The 21,707-nt window shown below is 42.4% G+C and overlaps 3 protein-coding genes, 1 long non-coding RNA gene and 1 other non-coding gene across 7 annotated transcripts; 1 reads left to right on the top strand and 4 right to left on the bottom strand.

The window, feature by feature from the left end:
• Positions 1-305: 305 nt before the first annotated feature.
• LOC144710284 (TRP-like ion channel protein (Protein of unknown function, DUF599)) lies at positions 306-1,575 on the bottom strand. The gene is made up of 2 exons (XM_078584010.1): positions 1,011-1,575; positions 306-946 (listed from the first exon to the last, which is right to left on the bottom strand). The coding sequence occupies exons 1-2, from the start codon at positions 1,170-1,172 to the stop codon at positions 422-424; spliced, it is 687 nt and encodes a 228-aa protein (XP_078440136.1). The 5' UTR covers positions 1,173-1,575; the 3' UTR covers positions 306-421.
• Positions 1,576-1,783: 208 nt separating this feature from the next.
• Positions 1,784-7,167, bottom strand: LOC144710676 (uncharacterized). The gene is made up of 2 exons (XR_013583369.1): positions 4,702-7,167; positions 1,784-4,436 (listed from the first exon to the last, which is right to left on the bottom strand). It is a non-coding gene; the product is annotated as an uncharacterized LOC144710676 (long non-coding RNA).
• A 1,645-nt stretch (positions 7,168-8,812) lies between these two features.
• LOC144710031 (uncharacterized) lies at positions 8,813-11,259 on the bottom strand. Its single transcript, XM_078583690.1, has 2 exons — positions 9,304-11,259; positions 8,813-9,217 (listed from the first exon to the last, which is right to left on the bottom strand). Exon 1 carries the CDS (start codon positions 11,222-11,224, stop codon positions 9,374-9,376), a length of 1,851 nt encoding a protein of 616 aa, XP_078439816.1. The 5' UTR covers positions 11,225-11,259; the 3' UTR covers positions 8,813-9,217; positions 9,304-9,373.
• A 5,106-nt stretch (positions 11,260-16,365) lies between these two features.
• LOC144710757 (U6 spliceosomal RNA) lies at positions 16,366-16,468 on the top strand. The gene has a single exon (XR_013583401.1). It is a non-coding gene; the product is annotated as a U6 spliceosomal RNA (small nuclear RNA).
• Positions 16,469-16,516: 48 nt separating this feature from the next.
• On the bottom strand, positions 16,517-19,205 carry LOC144710032 (B3 domain-containing protein Os11g0197600-like). 3 transcript variants are annotated; one of them, XM_078583693.1, is made up of 5 exons: positions 18,996-19,205; positions 18,369-18,924; positions 17,461-17,712; positions 16,744-16,858; positions 16,517-16,674 (listed from the first exon to the last, which is right to left on the bottom strand). In XM_078583693.1, the coding sequence occupies exons 1-4, from the start codon at positions 19,164-19,166 to the stop codon at positions 16,785-16,787; spliced, it is 1,053 nt and encodes a 350-aa protein (XP_078439819.1). In that variant the 5' UTR covers positions 19,167-19,205; the 3' UTR covers positions 16,517-16,674; positions 16,744-16,784. The 3 variants fall into 3 exon arrangements, with proteins under 3 accessions (XP_078439819.1, XP_078439818.1, XP_078439820.1); XM_078583692.1 differs by having other exon boundaries at positions 16,517-16,858; XM_078583694.1 differs by lacking the exons at positions 16,517-16,674; positions 16,744-16,858 and having other exon boundaries at positions 17,639-17,712; positions 18,373-18,924.
• Positions 19,206-21,707: the final 2,502 nt, after the last annotated feature.

Below are 21,707 nucleotides of genomic sequence, written 5' to 3' on the forward strand. Positions count from 1 at the left end.
ACGCCGATGTAAGCCATGATCGAAACACCCATCAGGAGAATACAACGCAGATAAGAAGGCCGACAGCGACCTCCAACGGCGATTCTTGCCGGTATCTTGTCCCATATCTTCTCCTCCCCTCAAACTTAGATTTTCATTTAGTTTTGGAAACAACACGATATTTCTGAGAGAACACTCGAAAGAAAACCTCGGCGGCTTATTCGAAGCATTTTTCTGTTAAACGGATTATCACGCCGTCACTACTTCATGGTTCTTCACCGATCGTCTTCCCCTTTGAGGCATCTTTTTCGGAGGACAAGTCGAGGTTGTAAAGAACGAAAACAAGAACGACTTATTTCCGACAGAACAATCGAAAGAAAACATCAGGGGCTTATTCGAAGCGTTCAACTTCCGTTGAACGGATTATCGTGCCGTCGCCACTTCACGGCTCTTCACCGATCGTCTTCCCCTTGGAGGCGGCTTCTTCGGAGGACAAGTCGAGGTTGTAGAGAAGGAAAACGAGAGCGACGCAGCAGATGAACATGGGCAAGGGTCCAAATATCCAGAAAAAGAGAGGGAAAGAAAAATAGAAGGACCTCAGACCCAGAGACCAGAAGTAATTCCCCTTGTCCAGCATCTTCGCGACCATCTCGGGGGGAACGTAAACGGGCACGTTTATTAGGATGCTGGAGTGGCTGTAGAAGCGCACGGACTGCACCTCGAAGAAGAAGGCGAAGAGAAAGCAAGAGAGAATAGCGAAGAATTTGATGGTGAGGCCGAGCTCGCTAACGTCGCCGAGAGCGAGTTTAACGCGGCCTTGTTCGAGCCTCGTTGGCCATCCTCCGCTATTTGTCATTAAAACGGCGATCACGGAGGAGAGCATGATCGCTGTGGAGGCCATCAACGTGGATGCCATTATGTTGTTTCTGAGGCTTTGAACTGCTAGAACACCCATCTTTGCTGGGTCCTGAGAGATAACCAAAATTGAGAAAACCCGTCGAATAAAATTAAATTTTGGCTCAAACGTGTACCTGCATCATGCTTTGAACCCAGAAGAAGCGATTGATGCTGTTGACTCCCAAGACGGTCCTCTTCGGCTTTTTGCGGATGAGTTGAAGTAGCCAAACGTGATAGAAGACGAGGAAGGACAACCCCAACGGCACCAAGACGAAGTCCAAGACGACCCTCTTCATTTCTTGAGAATTTGGGATTAGAAGGAGAAGGTTGGGTAGAGATGGATTTCAAGAAAGAGCCCAGATGGGTTCTTTATATAATGGAGTTGAAGAAGGGAAGATCTGATTTCCGATAATCATTTAAGTGAAGTCTAGGGACAAAGATACATCTGTCTCAAAGAAGTCAGCGGCTAAGAGAGATGAATGGGAATAGTAGTGACGACTTGCATGACGTTTGATTTTCTTTCTTGTCTTATTTGGGGAATTTTTTTTAATTCGGTGGCGGTGGGGGGGTATGGCTTTCAATCGCTTGTTTACCATCTTCCCAGCATTGTTTTATATGTCAAAATAAACAACGGGCGGAAATAATCGTGGGTTACATTAAAGTAGACTATTGCTCTTACGTCTCTAGTGTTTATTCATACATGAGAGTTTTACTTTAAATGCATACAAGTTGATTTGGAAAGATCTCCAATGTTTTGCCATTTTTTTGCTGAAAAAGAAACACAACTAAAACAAGAATAATAATAATAATAATAATAATATTATTATTATGTGAGACGAGCTAAAGAACTGAACAGTCGAGAACGCTAGAAGAAGAGAAAGAGGAGCTTGAAGAAGAGAGATCACGCTAGAGAGAAAAGAGAAAGTTCAATACTTCCAAAACAAAAAAACTGCGTTCATCCCCTTTCCCGGAGATATTTAAAGGCAAACCAGTCTTCAATACTTCATTAACTAGTTTACTTACTAAGCATGGGGGAGGCTTACCAACCGGTAAGGCCCCCATGTAGAGCCTTGACTCCAGCCTTCTGCGACGTATGCAGTCATACGCAATACGTCAACTCCCCCGGGGTTCAGAAGATTCAACTCCGTCGAAGCAGGGAGTAGCTTCAGTGCAGTTTTCTCTGAACTTCCAAGGTTGTTACTCGACTAGCCACCCGTTGCCGCCACTATCCTCTGAGAGAGACGTGGTCGTGTGTGTGTTGGTGGTGATGTGATCTTCACAAAATGGTTGGGCGACTATGGCACGTACTTGGCCGATCATCTCCTGTGAAAAGTCATGGAATTCCCAAAAAAGCAAAATCCTTGAAGCAATCATTGGGTACCTTCTGAGAGGGGTCAGGAACCCCAGACAGGAAGGGCTGCAAACGGGAGAGCATGCGGCGGGCACTTTCCGTGTTTAGCGCGTGTTGGTGAGGCGTCCACTGATGAAGCCGGATGGTTGACGACGTAGGCAACTGTTCAGTTGGTTGCGGCGAGGGAGGCGTCAAGTCTTCAGAATCCGAATCCGAACTGATGATGATAGTGTCTTCATTTGGGTGATGATATGCCAAGCGTTGAAGGAGCAGACGAAGACTGCGGCGCGGGTTGCGTTGGCTTCGTCGCAGGGTATCGTGGCATGATTCTTCGTGACCTTGGGGTGTCGATGATGATCCAGGCATAGTTGTGTGACGAAACGGTGACTCCTATGTACCTGCAAAATACTCGTCCCACAAGTGTGGAGCAAGTGTTAAAACATCTGTTAGAGAAATCTAGGAAGCCTCTTGGGCGGGCTGGCCCTGCCATTGTACCAACACTTCGATCGACGGTTGACCAGCTGGATGAGGTCTTGTGGCTAAAATCTGTAGAGGTGGAGGGGAGTCGACCACGGGACCTGACAAGGCATCATCAATTGGTCTTTCGGGGTTCAAAAAGGGGCCCGAATCCGTTGGGCTGATTGGGACTGACGGTTCGCTGTAATAACGCGTCAGATCTGCTATATTGAATGTAGAACTGATATTCCACCGTGCTGGTAAATCTAACACATACGCATTAGGGCCCAGTTTCTTGATAATCTTGAAAGGTCCTGTACTTTGTTTTTGCAGTTTGTTGTGCGCAGACATAAACCGGGCTGGGTTTGTTCGGACCATAACCTGATCTCCCTCTTGGAATTCAGCGAAACTGCGACGGGTGTCCGCAAGAGTCTTGTACATCTGATTGGACATGGCAATCTTGCGTGCTACTTCATTGTGCAGGGACTGGATGCGTTCGGCCAATAATTCTGCTGTAAACGATGCCCTGCCCAAATGCTTCAGAGGGGGTAAGTCGATCTGTTTGCGGGGTTGGTGGCCATATACTATCATGAAGGGACTCCGGCAAGTAGAGCGATTGTTGGTGCTGTTGAAAGCAAACTCAGCATGGGATAGTAACTGATCCCAAGGAACATGAGAATCTATCACAAGACACCTCAATAAGTTGCCCAGGCTGCGATTAACCACCTCTGTTTGCCCGTCAGTTTGAGGATGGAAAGCTGACGAGAATTATAACTTGGTGCCCATATGGTACCATAAGGTTTTCCAGAAATAACTCATAAACTTTGGATCCCGATTCGAGACGATTGTCTTAGGAATCTCGTGAAGTCTGACTATTTCGCCGAAAAAAAGTTTGGCTATATGAGATGCATCAGGCGTTTTCCAACACGCCAAGAAGTAAGCCATTTTCGAAAACCGATCCACGACGACACAAATAGAGTCGAATTTATTGTGAGTGGGAGGGAGCCCTAGGACAAAGTCCATGCTGACGTCTTCCCATGGTCTGGCAGGCACAGGCCTTGATTCGTACGCACAGTCTTGCCCTCGACACATGTGCGGCATCTTTCTAGAGTCTTGTTAATGTGGCGTCCCATTCCCGGCCAATAGAACCTCTCCCGAATGGCTTCATAAGTCTTGGTACGCCCGGCATGTCCCGAGAGCCCTCCTTGGTGCACTTCACAAATAAGAAAATCTTGTATAGACATGCGCGGGATACGTAAACGCTGCTCTCTGAAGACAAACCTGTTAGTCAATTTGAAGGGGTCGACGTGGTGGTTTGGGGCAGCTTAAAGATCTGCATAAATTCTTGAGAAATCGGGACAATCCTGGTAGAGAGTGAGGATACCGTCAAATCCCACGAGCTGGGTCGATACAACAGATAATATGTGGCATCGTTGGCTTAGAGCGTCTGCAACTTGGTTATCGAGGCCTGGCTTGTGTTTAAGACAGAATTGAAACGACTGAATATATTCCACCCATTTTGCGTGCTTCGGGTGGAGGTGGTGCTGAGTGTTGAGATACTTCAATGCTTCGTGGTCGGAGAATAACACAAATTCTTGTGAAATAAGGTAATGCCGCCAGTGCTTCAAGACTTGGACTACGACATAGAGCTCTTTCTTGTATGTAGAATACTTCTGTCTGGCCTCATTAAACTTTTCGCTGTGGAAGGCAATGGGATGACCACCTTGACTGAGGACTCTGCCCAATCCAGTGCCTGAAGTGTCACAAGAAACTTCAAAAAAAATCTCAAAGTCAGGAAGTCTTAAAACGGGCGCACTGGCCATCAGGCCTTTAATCTAATCAAAGGCAGCTTCGGCCCCCGCATTCCAGGAGAATTCTCCTTTGCGTAGGCAATTGGTGATAGGGGACATGATAGTACTGAAATTCTTAATGAATCTTCGGCAGAACGCAGCTAATCAATGAAAACTACGAACATCATGGATATTCATGGGAACGGGCCAGTCGTTGATGGCGTGTACCTTTTCAGGGTCGACCGAGACTCCATCCACCGAAATGATGAAGCCCAAGAAGAGAACCCGATCTTGAAAGAAACTGCATTTTTTTTTGTTAGCCATAAATTGGTGAGCTTTCAGAAGACGACAAACAATAGAGAAATGTTCCAAGTGCTTATCGATAGTGGGACTGTAGACAAGGATATCGTCAAAATACACAACCATGAACTTTCCCAGTTGCTCGCAGAATGTATGGGTCATAATCCGCATGAACGTATTGGGGGCGTTAGAGAGACCAAAAGGCATCACCAGCCACTCATAGAGTCCATCTTTAGTTTGAACGCTGTCTTTCACTCGTCTCCTGGACGAATGCGCATCTGATGATATCTGCTCCGCAGGTCAATTTTAGAAAACACTTGGGCCCCGGCCATCATGTCCACCATGTCATCTAGTCGAGGGATCGGGAATCGATACTTGACCGTAATTTTGTTGATGGCGCGGTAATCTACACATATTCGCCACGAGCCATCTTTCTTGGGGACTAATAAGGCAGGTACTGCACACGGGCTGAGGCTTTCTCTGATAAAACCGCGGTCAAGAAGCTCTTGGACTTGTCGACGTAACTCTTGGTGTTCTGCCGAAGCTAGACGATAATAAGGCATATTCGGTAACTGCGTTCCGGGGTGCAAATCAACGATATGTTGTACATCCCTGAGGGGCGGTAGTGAGGGAGGGTCAGATTCTGAGAAGACATCTTGGAACTCCTTGCGCAGTTGCTGCTCTTGAGGGCCACTGATGGTGGAGTTAGCATCAACAATTGTCAGTGATGGATAGGCTAAGAAGAGGGGAACTGCTTCTGTATGAAGTTGCCTAAGTATGACTTGTAAAGGCAGAATGTGTAATTGGAGGCCCATGACTGGTTTGGGGGTGAAAGCTTTAGGTTGCGGATGGAAGGGCTTGATCATCACCCTCTCGTTAGCGTGTAGAAATGTGCACGTGTTACTTCGCCCATGTAAAGTTGTGTCCGTGTCATATAACCATGGTCGACCAAGCAGCATGCTGCTGACTTTCATGGGCAGTACATCCATCCACACGTCATCTTGATAGGATCGTATCTGTAGATTAAACAAGCATCGATGGGTTACGGGAATGGACTAAGAATTTACCCACGCCACATGGTATGGTGACGGATGTTTCTGGAGAGGTAGTTGCATTTTCTTGACGGCTTCTTGGGATATGGCATTGACACTGCTTCCGTTGTCAATAATAATCTTGTAATGTTGACCACAATGGCAGATATACGTACTCAAGATAGATGTGCGTGCTGGATCCATAATATGTGCTTGATGATATAGAGGTTGCAATAGATGTAAGTCTTCTGCTTCTTCCTCAGGGGCTATAAAATTAGGGTCCAGCTCATATTCTTCATCTTCAACATCAAGTAATGTTTCCGGCGGCCGTCCTTCGGGAACTTCTCCAACTTCTTCCTCTTGTGTAACAGCGATGGTTCGGTTGGGGCAGTTTCCTAAAAAGTGGTCGTACCCCCCACAAGAGAAACAATGCCGATTCAATATTGTGGGAGGTGCACGTGGACCGGGTGGTGCTTCAAGTAACCCGCCAGTCTCATGCGAAGGCGCAATGACCGTAGGCTTCGCACCGACGGTGGGTCTGTCTCGTGTCCCAACTCCTGCAGATTGACTGTTAGGAGGATTATCCAAAACACCCTTTGCATACCGATACGTTCCTTCACCAGGACGATAGGTACTGGGACGGGAGCATCAAGAATCTGATCCCTAAGCCTCCAACGTAAATCCCGCCAGTGGCTCAGCCAGGAACTCATCATATTCCAGTGTCGTGCGGTAAGCTTCTTCCAACGTTCTTACCCACCTGAGCCCCACTTCTTTCCGAATAGGCGCCTTTAAGCCCATGCGGAAATGTGACAGCGTCAGTATTGGGTCTTCATTGAGTCCACATGCTAGCATCAATGCATCAAATTCTTTAATGTAGTCTCGAGAGCTTCTATTGCCTTGGTAGATTCTCTGCCATATATCAATGATACGTGAATGACATCCTTCGGTAATATATTTTTCTCTCAACTTCATCTTGGCGGCCTCCCACGTGACTATCGGTCGATCTCGCCTTTGATCCATGGTTTCCAACAGATTCTTCCAAAAGACCTTGGCTGGTCCCCGTAATTTAATATTGAGGAGCTTCAACTTACGGAACGGTCGAGACAAGATACCTTGGGTTGGAAGGAAACTTCTCATGTGGAAAGTCACTCCCGGACGGAAGACTCCGAACAGCAGGAATATCCCAGGGAAGACCGGAACTCTGCGCTTGGTCAGACGTCTTCGGGAACAAGCTGCCCAGATGGCGAGGGGCGGACCTTCGGAGGGGCAAAGGAAAGAGAAACGTTAGGAAGAGAATGCTAGAAGAAGAGATAGATGAGCTAGAAGAAGAGAGACCACGCTAGACGGAAAAGAGAAAGTTCAATACTTCCAAAACAAAAAAACTGCGTTCATCCCCTTTCCCGGAGATATTTAAAGGCAAATCAGTCTTCAATACTTCATTAACTAGTTTACTTACTAAGCATGGGGGAGGCTTACCAACCAGTAAGGCCCCCATGTAGAGCCTTGACTCCAGCCTTCTGCGACGTATGCAGTCACACGCAATACGTCATATTATCTCCAAAATTGACTTATTTTGTTCACGTCATGTAGATTTTTCATATACTTTTTTACCTCCTGTGATATGCGCTGAAAGTTAACTTACCGTAAAGTACCTCTCTCTAAAAATTGTATCCCCTGGAAGATGCAAAGTTTCAGGCGTATGTTAAGCCAGACCAAGGTAGTAGATATATAACCGCGGTACGTGTCTTTTCTTTCTCTTTACAAATGATCTTGATATAGTATTTTAATGGGTCGTCTAGTTCCTTTGATCTGATCTAGTGTTACAGAGGAGTCTTTGTCTCCTTAACATTATCTTTGATAATCCAGGGTTAAACACACTAACCATTAAACCTAATATATACTTGAAAAGATAATAATTATGATGTAATTTTTTACTTCCACACATGATGTATTAATCCCTTCAGATTATGGAATTTCTTATCCATTTCAAATTTTTAATAACTTTAGGAACATGCCAAAAGTTATATTATAAAACTAAGTTATAATATAAAAAAGAAAATAAAATTCTTGAAAAATAAAAAAAAAATTCACATAAAAAAATAAAAAATTCATAATTATTAAAAAAAATTATTTTTCAAGAATATTTTTTTTATTTTTTTTATTCACATAAAAAAATAAAAAAAGATATATAATATTCTTGAACAAATCTTCAAATTATATGATTTCACGATTGCCTTAACTACTTTGTAAATGAAAATATTTTTTTCTAAAAATAGATGTTCATGTTCTTCCTGTACTTAGATCTTATGTTTTATTTATGGAGTTTTCATTAAGTTATTTGATAAAAAAAAAGTGTTATGGAGTTTTATTAAGAGAGATGTCTGTTATTGTTTGGGCTGTAGTAGGTTTCTCTTGGTATGAGTGAAACTGAAATAAGCTGAATGATGGATTAAACTTCATCGGCTAGAGCAGATATTAAATCTCAAAATATATTTATTTCAGGGTTGTTTCTTTGAAAATGAATGCGATTAAAGGAAACATGAGCTTGAATTTGGGGGTATGATGACAAAATTATCATTTTAACCTTATTGCCATGTTATCAGATAGTAACTCATTTATGGATGAAATTTTCTGTTTAAGGTGGAGAGAAATTTAATTCAGAAATATCCGATTTGTTGTCTTGGAAATCTTCATGAACTGGTTAGGGTGCGCCACACACCATCACTACGATGGGGGTAGTCTAAATCTAAGTTTACCGTTAACTTGATAATGTCTAAGTTTAAGGCCGTGGGGTTACTGTTATGTTTTATGTTATGGTTTTGTCTGATTCACTATGAGAATCGATCCACGATTATTCTGTTTTAAGATTTCACCATCCTTCTTTTATATTCTATATGAACTTGGAATATTCAAAATAGTTATGTTTAGGTGAAGGATGTTTGAACGCTCTTTGAAAATACATCTAGATAGAATTGTGCTCAATCAAGTGGATAGTAGACACAGTACTGTAAATTAAAAAAACATGGTTTAGACAAAATACTAAAAACTGGTACTATCAGGTTCAACTTTTAAATCAACTACCTCACCTGAGTCACATAGAAAAACATGGATTCGACCAGATGGATCAAATGGAATTTCAAAGAGAGATTTGGAGCTGAATTCATAGTTTCAAATTTAATTGGGATGTTACTCCACAGTCATTGATCATGGAGCTCCCATGCCTCCAAAGGTGTAAAAACCAACGACTTGATGGATGATGCAACAAAACTGACAAATATCCTGACAGCAGCATCAAATGGGTACTCCACAAAACCAAGGAATCAAACGACTCTCAATTAAAATAGTTTTACTTCAGAATAAAAATCCTTTGCGCAAGTCTTATCCACTTTATTCAGTTTCTGGGACTTCAAACGCTGCCGAGGTGAGCAAAAGGGAAGAGTCATTAAAAAAAATATGGCATTTGAAATTTTCAAAATTTTTCATTTTAGAAACCACTCACTATGATGTGAATATGTCATCATACAAACGAAAGCTGAGATGCCCATCCAAAATAATAGGCAAAGAAGGGCCTAAGAGCTGACCGCAACATTTGTAACAAAGTTCTTCCTCATGACCCCTCTGCAAGACAGTTCATTCAGCAAATCCAGGGCCTCCTTGGCCATACCCTGATAAGCCAGACCTTCAATAAGAGTGGTGTACGTAGCTTCGGTGGGCATGCATCCACTAGAAACCATATGAGCAAAGAAGTCAATAGCGCGGTCTGTTCGGCGGAGCTTGCACAGGCCAAGGATGATGGCATTGTAAGTAATGGCATTGGCCCTGATGCTCAAGCTCTTCAACTCATGCAAAATTCTAATAGCCTCTTCAATCTTTCCTTCTCTACTAAGCCCAGAAACAATCGACGAATACGTGATGATATCAGGTCTGAGCCCCTTCCCTATCATCTCCTTCAAGAGCTCCAGCGCCGTCTCCGTCATGCCCACCTTTGACAGCCCATCAATCACGGTATTATACGTGATCAGCACCGGAGAGCAGCCTCTTCGGCCGAGCTGATGCAGCATCTCCACTGCAACCTCCACCTTCCCATCCTTGCAAAGAGCAGTAAGCAAAGTGTTATAAGTGACAATGTCAGGATAGCACCCTCTGGAGACCATGATTTCCAGGTATTCAATGGCCTTGTTCATCTTCTTCTCTCTGCAGAATCCATGGAGAAGAGGGTTGTAGCTAAGCGAATTCGGGGTGCACCCGTGTTCCGGCATCGTCTCGAGGACGTCGACGGCCCGGCCCATCAACCCTTTCCTGCACAAGAAATTGATCAGTATGTTGAAGGTGACAACGCTAGGAGAGCACCCTCTCTGCACCATCTCCTTCAGAATTCCCTCTGCTTCCATCCATCTCCCAGTGCTGCACAAGCTCCTTAGAACAATGTTATGGCTGATGACATTCGGGTTGCAGCCATGGGAGGGCATCTCCCTAAGAAACCCAATTGCCTCCTCCACCTTCCCTTCCTTGCACATGCCATTGATGATCACGTTGTAGGTGACGACGTCCGGCTTGCACCCTTTGCTTCGCATCTCGTCGAGGAGCTTCATCGCCTGCGCGACACCGCTCGCCTTGCAGGTGGCTTCGATGAGAATTGTGTAGGTGAAGACGTCGGGGAGGCAGTCTCTTTGGAGCATTCCGTCGAGCACCTCCAGGGCTTGATCGAGCTTGCCCCTTTCGCAGAGGCTCTGGAAGATGGTGTTGTAGGTGACCACGTCGGGCGCCACGGTCATCCGGCCGAGGGCTCGGAGCGCGTTGTCGGTCTCGCCGAGCTTGCAGAACCCGCTGATCATCACGTTGTAGGTGATCACGTCGGGGGAAGCTCCGGATTCCTCCACAATTCTGAGGACGCGGGCGGCTTTCCGGGTTTCGCCGAGCTTGCAGAGGCCGCGGATGAGGCTGGTGCAGGGGATGATGTCGGGGATCTCGCCTCGCCGGTACATGTCTTCGAGGAAAACAAGCCCTTCTTGGAGCTCCCCCTGTCGAACCAGGCGGTGGAGTCGCTCATTGCTCTTCAAACCCTCGATTCCGCGGAAGAATCGTTTGCCCCCGCCATAGCCGGAGCTCGAATTGGGCCGGCGATCGGCCACGGAGACCGCGGCGGAGACCTTCCGCCGCCTCCTCCTCCTGGAAACCCCGATTTCCCCCCTCGATTGGGCCTTCCAGAACGCGAAATTGAGCTCCTTGGAGAAGTTGGGGAGGCTACAAGAGCGGATTGTGGAAGCCGCGGCCATGGAGGTTGATGGGTTGGAGAGGGCTGAGCAGCGCAGCGCCATGGGAGGTCCTTGGAGCTCGGCATCGCCCCTTCCGCCGCTGCCATGGCCGAAGTGGGAGGAGCTCGCGAGGAAGCAAAACCCTGCCTTGTGCGACGATATCATCCCTTCATCACTTCCCTTCGAGAAGAACACGGACCAGTCGCAAGGATATAGTACGAGCCCGTAGGTGGGTCTCCTGTACCTTGCCACCCGTTTAGTTATCCTGTTCCCCCCCCCCAAATTAGAAAGATCATATTTTTGCTACTACAGGCCTTCATGATTTTATCATCTTGCTAGGAATAGTGGTGAAATTACATTTCCAATTAGGGTGCTGTGGTTCAGATATGGGATCTGGAAATGGATATCAGATGTTGATATCGATAAGGATTTCATTCAAAATTTGTCGGGTATTGGGGAATCGGTTTATCGGGTATCGGGTGTCGGGTTGCGGATTTGGATCAAGGATATAATAGAACCCTGAAGTTGGGTCTCTTGTACCCTGCCACTCGTTTACTTATCCTGTCCCCCCCCCCAATCAGAAAGAAAGATCATATTTTTGCTACTACAGGCCTTCATGATTTTATCATCTTGCTAGGAATAGTGGTGAAATTACATTTCCAATTAAGGTGATACGGTTCAGATATCAGATCTAGAAATGGATATCAGATGTCGATATCGATAAGTGTTTCATTCAAAAAATTTCTGATGTCGAGTTGAGGATTTGAATAAGGGGAATGAAGATGACAGATAGCATGTTGTCCTAAAAGGTGGGGTAGCATACAACTGGGTCTTAGAAGAAGAGACTACTAAGATCTTTCAGAGTCCAAAGATGAACCAAGAGGCCTCCTATACTAAAGTACGCGGCTCATGGCAAAGCTTTTGATGCATTAATGTCATCTTTCTCATGCAAGAAAATGTGACAAAGGTCAACCAAGTGTAGATACCAGCCAATACAAGTACAAGAGTCTTTTGGCAGGGGTCTTTAGGAAAATGAGAACCTTGAAGGGTTATACACCAAATTAGACAATAGACGTCATCAGATGGCCTGCTTGCCACACTTAATTACCATGATGTTGAGTTGATACTAATGTGTAGAAGGAAACTTGGTTGTGTGTTGGGTTTAGTGACTTTGTTTGACCATGTGGAATCAAACTTCTTGTAGTGGAATAACATAATAAATTCATTATTAATCTAATAAAAACTAGATAATCACATCAGCTTCTGTGGAACTGGTTCCAAATATAACCATGACATGGTAATTTAAAATGATTCGAAATATAACCATGAATCAACTACTTTATGTATGGTACCATCAATGATTCATCCACATCAAGTCACGCGAACTCGTTCCCAAAAGAGCACCCACCATCTATCCTTAGAGTTTCTATACTTATGTCCATATGATCAGCCATTGTTATCGTATAACGAGGAACAAATAAGACATTCTTTCTAGATGGTTTGATGGCCATCTTGAGTATCCGTCAATTATAATATTTTGAATACATGTTTAAACACCAGAGACCACTCTATTATGATATAATCTTAATTTACTAAGTCATTAGATATATTGAAGGCTTTTATTATAAACATCACAGAAAAATCATAATGTTAATACTTTTTGTGAACTTTATCATGACATGGAACTGTGATTATCTTGACATCCACCGAGCATGCACTAGATCAATAATTGTTGGTGGTATCACAAGTGTGTAATTGCCATTTGTAAGCTTTATATGAACAACGATAGCGAGTTGATGGCTGAGATCCTCGGCAACCTGATGGAGCCATTTGACCTAGAGACAAAATTCAATGTTGCGCTTGTCCTTAATGACTTTCACATGGAACAAAATATTTTTAATGTTATCTCAACTGTAGGTATGCACAATGCTCAGTGATAACACATCAAAACCAGTGATACCTTCATACCACTTCCTGAGAAGCATAAAACCAGATAAACACATCATCCACCTTCCCGACCCAAGTGCACAATCCCTCCTGCAATGCACTGATAAATCACCCGAAAACTCTACTCTTCTTGTCATCGGCTTCAATTCCCAATCTGATGACAATATTGTGTCAGGCTAGCTAACACAGCCCAAGACGATGATGTTGTGAAGACAGACCCAATCATTGATATCACCATGGCTAAAGTGCTTTTGTAATGATTGGTGAAAATCATAATTATGTACATGAGTATTAAGTGACTCCTTAGAACTTTCACCTTGTTTGGATCGACCCCATGTGTGAACTCCATGTTTTGGTCAGCGACAAGATGACCTCTCACTTGTGGAGTGGAGTTATCATATTTATTGGAAATGATATCACTTTTTCTTTAACAAGGATCACACAAGTCAAACACTAGGATGTCCTCATCCTATCTTTTACGGAGCCCCCACCACCCCGGATATGGATGGCTCATGGATAGAACCACTATGGGGTCTTGATCATGGATCGGATAGTTTATAGCACATGTTTTGCTTATGTTAGTTTGAGTGGCTAAGGTATGTCCTAAGAAGGGGTGGGGTTGAATTAGGTTATTTGAATTTTAAGGCAGCTTAAGGTAGTCCTTAATGCTGTTCCATGGTATCCAGCTCGAGGTAAGGATGATCCCAAACTAAGTTTTTTATTGTTTTTCTATTCTTTGTTGAGTCTTCCTCTAGAGCCTGCAAATTTACTACACAAATGCTAAAAACCATCCAATATTCAACTTCTCACTAATTTTGAACGAACTTCAATGTGATCGACTTCCTGACACAAAGCACCATGTGTGTCATTATCAGCTAATTGATCATCTATAGATAGGTTGTCTTCGTACAACCAATAGCTATTTTGTCCTTTCTCATCTCGTCTCATTCTATAAACCTCCTGCTATGTTTATATATATTGGAAGCTAAAATAGTAGAATGATTTACCTATACCAGTAATAAATGTGACCTTTTAATCGGTAGCCAAGGAGAAAATAGTGAGTACTGAAAATACTGGTCTGATAGGTAACGTAATGCATTTGGGGGAAATTGTATTTACATCTACCTCAAATAGCCCCCCGCAACCTATTTTACTGGACACAATCCTACCAATGAACTAAATATGCCCAGAATAAATTCCATCCTTGGGGGCATGTATTATGTTTACAAAGAACGTGGCTGATCCTACAACCAAGTCTTCTATAAATTGTCCAAATGAGGAGGGTATTATTCCATTCACTTGGGCCTTACATAGACATTGATGCTGCTAAAGATGTATGTAATACTTTACAGAATCAGCTCTCTTAATACGAGGATGAATAGAAAATTACTGATTCAATGGATATATTCATGCACCTCCTTCAAGAGCAGCATGTGACATTGTAATATGCCAACGAGCTTGAAGCTCTATGGAAATATATTAACTTTTATTTCCCTCTCCAAACAACTATTTTTATAGGGAACATATATTACATGACTAACTTTATCGCTTCCTGGAGGGGTTATGTTTTGAATTTGAAACATTTCATGTTCAAATTTTCAGCCACAAACATAACTTCAATTTTGAAGACATTGATATCAAGGAGCCGAATGAGGAAGGTTGTTTGGGTCTCACTTCTGAAGGAGATATAAAAGCTATATTCAAAATGCAGCTTCCCATGTGAAGCCTTGACAAGGAATGCCTAGACAGTTCAAACCAAATGTTCCCAGACAACCTCTCAAGCATACATCTCATGAAAAAAAGAAAATATACCCAAGAAATGTGATGAATTGAAAGACCATAGGTTTTGTGTTTACTGTAAGAAATTATGATACAGAATAAAACCTTTTGAAAATGCACATAAAAGCCCCAAAAACTAGTAGAAGGAACATAATCCCTCAAGTTTCTACTCATGATTATGATCAACAGTCAAAGACACAACAGAAATCAGGCGGTATGACACAAATTTAAGAATATCTTGATAAACCTAGAGCCTCATTAAAAATCACTCGAACATTGTGGGGTCCTTTTCATGTATATATTATTTTTAAAACATTAATTCAGTACCCAAACAACTTTCTCACTCACGGATCTTAGACTCTGGTGCTTTGGATGACCTGACAATAGAGCAAATGTGTTTTTAACAATATTAAAACCTTACCTGCTAATAGGCAAATTCAGAATGGAGACGACACTTTAGTTTTGGTGCTTAAAGACTCATGAAGAGAAAATGCCACTCAACCCATTAAGCATGTCATGACAAGGTTAGTGTGATCTTTGTCTTTTAAAACACATATCTTTGTCCTTTTTCCTAGATTATTGTCATCAGAGATAGCCTAGGTTTTTACCATTGTGCACACCATCAGCAACTCCGCCACTCACCAGTATGTGTCACCCTTCATCTCCGGTCATCACCGGCAACTGTAAATCCACATCACTAACCCAATTCACCCCTCATCGAAACATATCCATAGCGATCCCCACTACAACTTGCGATGGTAAAACTCCATTATGATCAATCCACTTGGCCTGCTCCCTATCATACAACACTACCAATGTGCTGGTAAATGTAACTTAATTATTTTTCTTAAAAAAACATCATCTAAATTCCCAAATTTTTCTATAAAATTTGAATGAATTATGTTAAATAACTAAATTATTTTCACTTTCTATAAGAAAGATGCTGAATTAATTTTCACTAGTTTGTCTTTATTAAACTACATTAATTATTTAAAATATATAATATTCAACTTAAAACTAATTTACTAAATTATTGCTCCCTATGGATTCTACCGTTATTTGCCCATCATTCATAAATAGTGTTCCATAAATCCGAAGCCTTAAACAATGTTATTTAACCTCATTGCACGGTTCATCACTCATGAAACTACAACTTGATGAGCTCCTAACTAAAATCACAATCTTGGGATCTCCATGAGTCACTTATGTTCAAGCAGGGAATGAGCAATATCCATTCCCTGTTTGACTGAAGGTGTTAATGACGCCTGTGAGTGTATGTCACGTGTGCAAACAGTTTAACAAAATAAGGTCATTGCCACATTTCCTTTTTTAAAAAGGAGAAAATTTCCTATTGTTCGACACCTTCACATTAAGGGCAGGATAGTCTTTTGTATAAGTTTTTTAAAAAATAGTCATTTTGAGGTAGCACAAGTTCCCAAAATAGATACTCTGCAGTTCTGGAGGAAGTTGACTCATGTGGGTAAAACTAATAAGCAAATTATTACACCGCAATGTCTAAAAGGTACACATTTAAGACTCCCACGCTAAAATGTCAAACATATTATTTTACAAAAGAGGGTGATCCATTCAGGACATCTAATATAAAAGGAATGGTACAGAGAAGATTAATAGGGGCCCTCAGCAAGGATGACAAAGATAAATCGAGAAGTGATCGAGATTTAAAAAAAACAAAAGAGGGTTGTAAAAAAACTGATATTCTAAACTGACACAGGATCCCAAAATGGATATTTTATAAGATCTTCCCAAAAAATGCAAAGTCTTACACAAAATAGAAATCATTTTTGCCCAAAACACTATCACAATGTACAGGGAGCCCAGGACTGAAGATATCTCTGCCTAGGAGGAGCATCGGTGGACAAGATGCTACTCTGGGATGCGAGGGTCGATTTAGTTACATAAAGGTTAAAGAGATGAGACAGCAAGATTTGGGTACTCACGAGTTACTTCCTGCCTTCGTCACGGGTAGCGGCTTCCTTATTTAGGTTGCCGTCCCGTACCGCTGGGCTCTCCGTTGGTACACACTGTGGGGTATCAAATCAGTACTCTGCAGTTCTGGAGAGAGTTGACTCTGTGAGTAAATTAATGTGCTATGTAATATGTTACATAGAAAACCTATGATAAACTAATATGTGAGTTTTTGACCCCAGAGTATCATAAAACTAAATATTTTAAAATGACACAATAACTCCCATGATATTTTTTTCTGAAAGAAACTCCCACTATAAAATATAAAAAGAAAATGTGAATTAATCGTAAAATAGAAAATCTCAAGATAAAGTAATGTGCAAACAATTTAGGCAAGAGTATTACAAAAAGTAGATATTTTGGAGTAACGCTAAAAACTCCCACATTACATTAAAAAAAGGATGATTAACAGGAGAGACAGAAAAATGGTTGAAATTATGAACTAACACAGATTTCCAAATGGACATTCTGCATTTCCTGAGAAAGTCGAATCCTGTGGGTAACTTAATAAGTAAATATTACAGCTTAAAATAAAAAATCAATGATAAAATTCTTTGCCCCAAATCTAAAACATTTTCAGTCAGAGTATCACAAAAGCGGATATTTAGATCAATGCAGAAAAATCCCACTAAATCTAAAACATATAAATTAATCTAAAGGGTCTCTAAAGGTTGAAATTTTAAACTAACGCTGTTCCTTCAAATTGACAGTAGGGACGTCGGCAGGAAGTTGACTCGCAGAAACGTTTGCCTTATTTGTCATCGCCTGCAACATCAGGCGACGATTCAAAGCTCTTATACTTCTGCTAGTTTGTTGGCTTCCAGCAACAGAAGCTTTATTCTCTGCCTGCCCAAGTTTTGACACCACTTTCTTCTTCTTACTCTCTGAACAGGGTTTCTCCCCATCTTCTTCTACTTCATCCTCGCCATCGCTGATGACAACTGCCACGATAAGATATAAAACAGAAAAGTTACTTAAGAGATTCATAAAAGTTGAAATATGAACTAACACAAACTGACGAAACGGATATCCAGCAATTCGAGATCATGTGTGTAAATGGATAAGTAAATTAACACGAAAAATAGAAAACCATGCGGATGAATTATGTCAGAAAGTCACAGAAAGTTGATATTTTAGACTACAGCAAAAAATCTGAAAAAATAAAAAAAAAGTCGGAGAAAGTTGAAATTTTGAACTAACACAGGCTCTCGAAATAGACACACTGCAGTTCTGTAGAGAGTTGGTTCATGAGTGTAAAGTAATGTAAATTATATTTTCTTCCAAAGAAAAAGGAAGATCACCCAAAATCAGCGACCAACCCAGTACTATAAAAATATAAAAAAGAGTTCAAGGAGGACCAAAATGGTCTCTCCCCACCATTCACACCCTTCTAAACCAGCATGAAATAAAACCTCCACTTCATGAAAAATTAAAATGTAAAAGAGAAAAACCCATGATTTTTAGAGTAATAAGAAAATCATTTACGTCCGAGTGCCACACTAGTAAATTTTCAGAGTAACGCAGAAAAATCCCACGACAAATACAAACCAGATAAATTAATCTATAAGCTCGCAAAATGATGAAATTTTGAACTAACCCACTTCGTCCAGATGGACATTCGGCGCAGAAGCTTTGTTTCCCACCTGCCCAGAAGAATTTGATGACAAATTTGCACCCATTTCCTGTTTCTTCTTCTTCTTCACATCATCATCTTCTTTAGACGAAATTTCACAGGAGCTGTTCACACAATCTCTATCTCCTCCGTCGGCGATCTCCGGTTCTGAGCTGCAGGAAGCAGCAGACTTGGAGACATTACCACCACTATCGCCATGGGAAACCAAGAACAGCTCAGAGGCACGCCTCTTTGATCCACTCCTCCGTTCCGGCTCAGATTGGCGAAAATTTCGCCTTTCACAGCCGCTTCTACCGAAAATCCGCACTGAGAAGCTCAAATCGCCGGAGTACCCGAACACGAGAAACTCTCCGAAAACGATCGAGTGATCGGACACGAACTTGTCCCATCCTCCGCGAAAGGCAAGACGATCGGCGACCTCAGAAACCTCCACTGCCCACGATCGGCCGTCCGAATCTTGCAGCTGAGCGATTCTCCCCAGCAGATTTCCACAGACGCGACGAAATTTGAGAGGCATGGCCTGCAGAATGAAGGGTGCGGCTGGATTTTCACAGAAAACGAAGGAGAAGAGAAGGGGAAAGGGATGCAAACCAGGGTTTTCTCGTAGTTTCCGAGCATGATTTTGAAGAAGGAAGGATGAATCGTTCCACCTTGCGCTTTGGAGCAGTTCATTGAGCAACGAGTGAACGTCGTTTCCTTCTCTCCCGATGGTTGCTTCTTGATCTCCTCCGTCTTCTGCCTGGATGGAGCCTCTCTCGCCATTGTTCCCGCTCTTCTCTCCTCTGTTTCATCATGTTTTCAAATGAAGCTCATATATATATTTATATATATATATATAATATATATATATATATAGTTCATGCATTGGGCTGGTGCTGTGCCATGTATCGGATGACGGTGTCGGGCCGGATGCTGCACTGGGATGGCGGATGATGGTATTGGGCAGCATGTTTTACTAGATATTCGGATGACGATATCGAGGCGGATGCTGTACTCAGATGGTGGATGATGGTATCGGGCCGAATATTGTATTAGATATCAGATGATGATATCAAGGTGGATGCTGTACTCAGATGACTTCATAGGGACGGATGTTGTGCTCAGATGACGGATGATTCTGTCGGGGTGAATGATGTACTGGATCTTGGATGGCGACATCATGGCAGATCCTCTACTCAGATGGCGATATTGGGATGGATGCAGTACCTGACGTCAGAGGACGATACTGAGGCGGAGGTTGTGCCAGATGTCAGATGGCGATATTGGGACTGATGTAGTACCAGATATTAGAGGACGATATTGAGGCGGAGGTTGTACCTCATGTCAGATGGCGATATTGGGACGGATGTAGTACCAGATATTAGAGGATGATATTGAGGCAGAGGTCGTACCAGATGTCAGATGGTGATATCGGGGCAGATAATATGCTCAGATGACGATATCTGGGCAGACATTGTGATCGGATGACGACTGATGATTTTAGGTGTAGGCTATACCAAATGTCGGATGACGATATTAGGGCAGATTTTGTGCTCAGATGACCACCTCAGGGCAGATGTTGTGCTCAAGTGATGGATGATGATATCGGGGCGGATGCCAGTACTAGATGTCAGATGATGATATAGGGACGGATGATGTGCTCGGATGAAGATATCGGAGCAGTTGTTGTGATCGGGTGACTGATGATGATATCAAGATGGAGGTTATACCAGATGTAAGATGATGATATGGGGGCAGATGTTGTGCTCAGATGACGATATGAGGGGAGACGATGCGCTCAGTTGATGGATGATCATATGAGGGTGGAGGTTGTACCAGATGACGATATCAAGGTGGATGATGTGTTAAGATGGCAATCTCGGGGCAAATGTTGTGATTAGGTGATGGATGATGATATCAGGGTGAATGTTGTACTAGATGTCAGACAACGATATAGGAGCGTATGTTGTGCTTGGATGATGATATTGGGGCAGATGTTGTACTCGGGTGACAGATGATGATATCAGGGCAAAGGCTATATCAAATGTCAGATGATGATATCAGGGTGGATGTTATGCCCGGATGACAATATCGGGGTAGATGTTGTGTTCGGGTGCCGAATGATGATATCAGGGCAAAGGCTGTACCAGATGTTGGATGATGATATTGGGGTGGATGTTGTGCTTGGATGACAATATGAGGCTACATGTTGTGCTCGGGTGATGGATGATGATATCAGGGGGGAAGCTTCGCTATGTATGGGATGACAATATCAGGGTGAATGTTGTACTCTAGTCGAGTCCTAGATATCAATTATGGTTCTAGGTCCCATTAGGTGATAACATCAAATTAGATGCATAAAAACATGCATTTATACTTATTTTTTCCATTACTTTTTATTTGCACTTGCATTATTCACCATAAAAGAATAAAATGAGAATTTTATGATTTATTTTCCCATGCTCTACTTTAGTGTATTTTATTAATTTTTGAGACTTACCTCACTTGATACCTTAGAGTAAAGTGGATTTCCCACATCTTCTTAGAGTTAATTTGAAATACAGGAGTTAGGTGAACAAAGTGAAAATTTTGGTATACAAACGGGAGAAAATAAGAAACCCAAGCCATCTCCTAGATAGCAAGAAGAGGCCCAATACACAAGAATCTCACTCTAGAAGCCCATTCAAACCTCTTAAAGAGTCAGGTTAATTAAAGGCAATAATTATAGAAGTAACCGATAATTTGAATTTTAAATGCCTGTTTTTAAAAATGAGGAAACGTGGATCCAGGCTGGAAATCAAGTAATCCTAACCCTCGAAACCCTTTGAATCAACTCCAATGGCTGGGAGAGGTAGTGCACTTTTAGCCAATCTCGTATCCCCTCTCTTTGTATCCCATCTTGGACTTTTGTTACAAACTTGTTATTGGAGGCCTATTGCATCAGAATTATTTGATGCATTCTTATCCTAGAAGAGTGTGGGAGAGAGAGTTCAAGGGTGATCAAGATTCTTTGAAAAAAAGCACCACTTGGCCCTTGGGGGAAGTAACAACAAGGTTTGGGTGATCTCCTGAATTCTTGATTTGAATTTTCTCAAGTTTTTTTCTAGATCAAAATTTCGGTGGATAGCCTAGGCTTCTAGATTTCCAACGCATCAAACAACACTAAAAAATTCCTCTTGTGGTAAAATTTACAACATTTTTCATCTACTACCCAATGGTACCAATTCTATCGCCCAGCAGTGCACGGCCACCTGCAGATTGTGTGCTGGACAGTGCAGCTTCCCGCAGATTTTTCCATGGGAAGGGCGGCCAAAGGTGCTCTTT

Source organism: Wolffia australiana, chromosome 12 (assembly GCF_029677425.1).
Source record: "Wolffia australiana isolate 7733 chromosome 12, ASM2967742v1".
In the NCBI taxonomy this organism is placed as follows: Eukaryota; Viridiplantae; Streptophyta; class Magnoliopsida; order Alismatales; family Araceae; genus Wolffia; species Wolffia australiana.

Bases quoted from the DNA above. Each gene is read 5' to 3' on its own strand.
- LOC144710284 (XM_078584010.1), bottom strand. From the start codon at position 1,172: ATGAAGAGGGTCGTCTTGGACTTCGTCTTGGTGCCGTTGGGGTTGTCC. The intron at 947-1,010 runs GTACACGTTTGA...GTTATCTCTCAG, and splicing joins GGGTTCAAAGCATGATGCAG to GACCCAGCAAAGATGGGTGT.
- LOC144710031 (XM_078583690.1), bottom strand. From the start codon at position 11,224: ATGATATCGTCGCACAAGGCAGGGTTTTGCTTCCTCGCGAGCTCCTCC.
- LOC144710032 (XM_078583693.1), bottom strand. From the start codon at position 19,166: ATGGCGAGAGAGGCTCCATCCAGGCAGAAGACGGAGGAGATCAAGAAG. The intron at 17,713-18,368 runs GTTAGTTCAAAA...TTATCGTGGCAG, and splicing joins TGTCCATCTGGACGAAGTGG to TTGTCATCAGCGATGGCGAG. The intron at 16,859-17,460 runs GTTAGTTTAAAA...AACTCTCTCCAG, and splicing joins TGTCAATTTGAAGGAACAGC to AACTGCAGAGTACTGATTTG.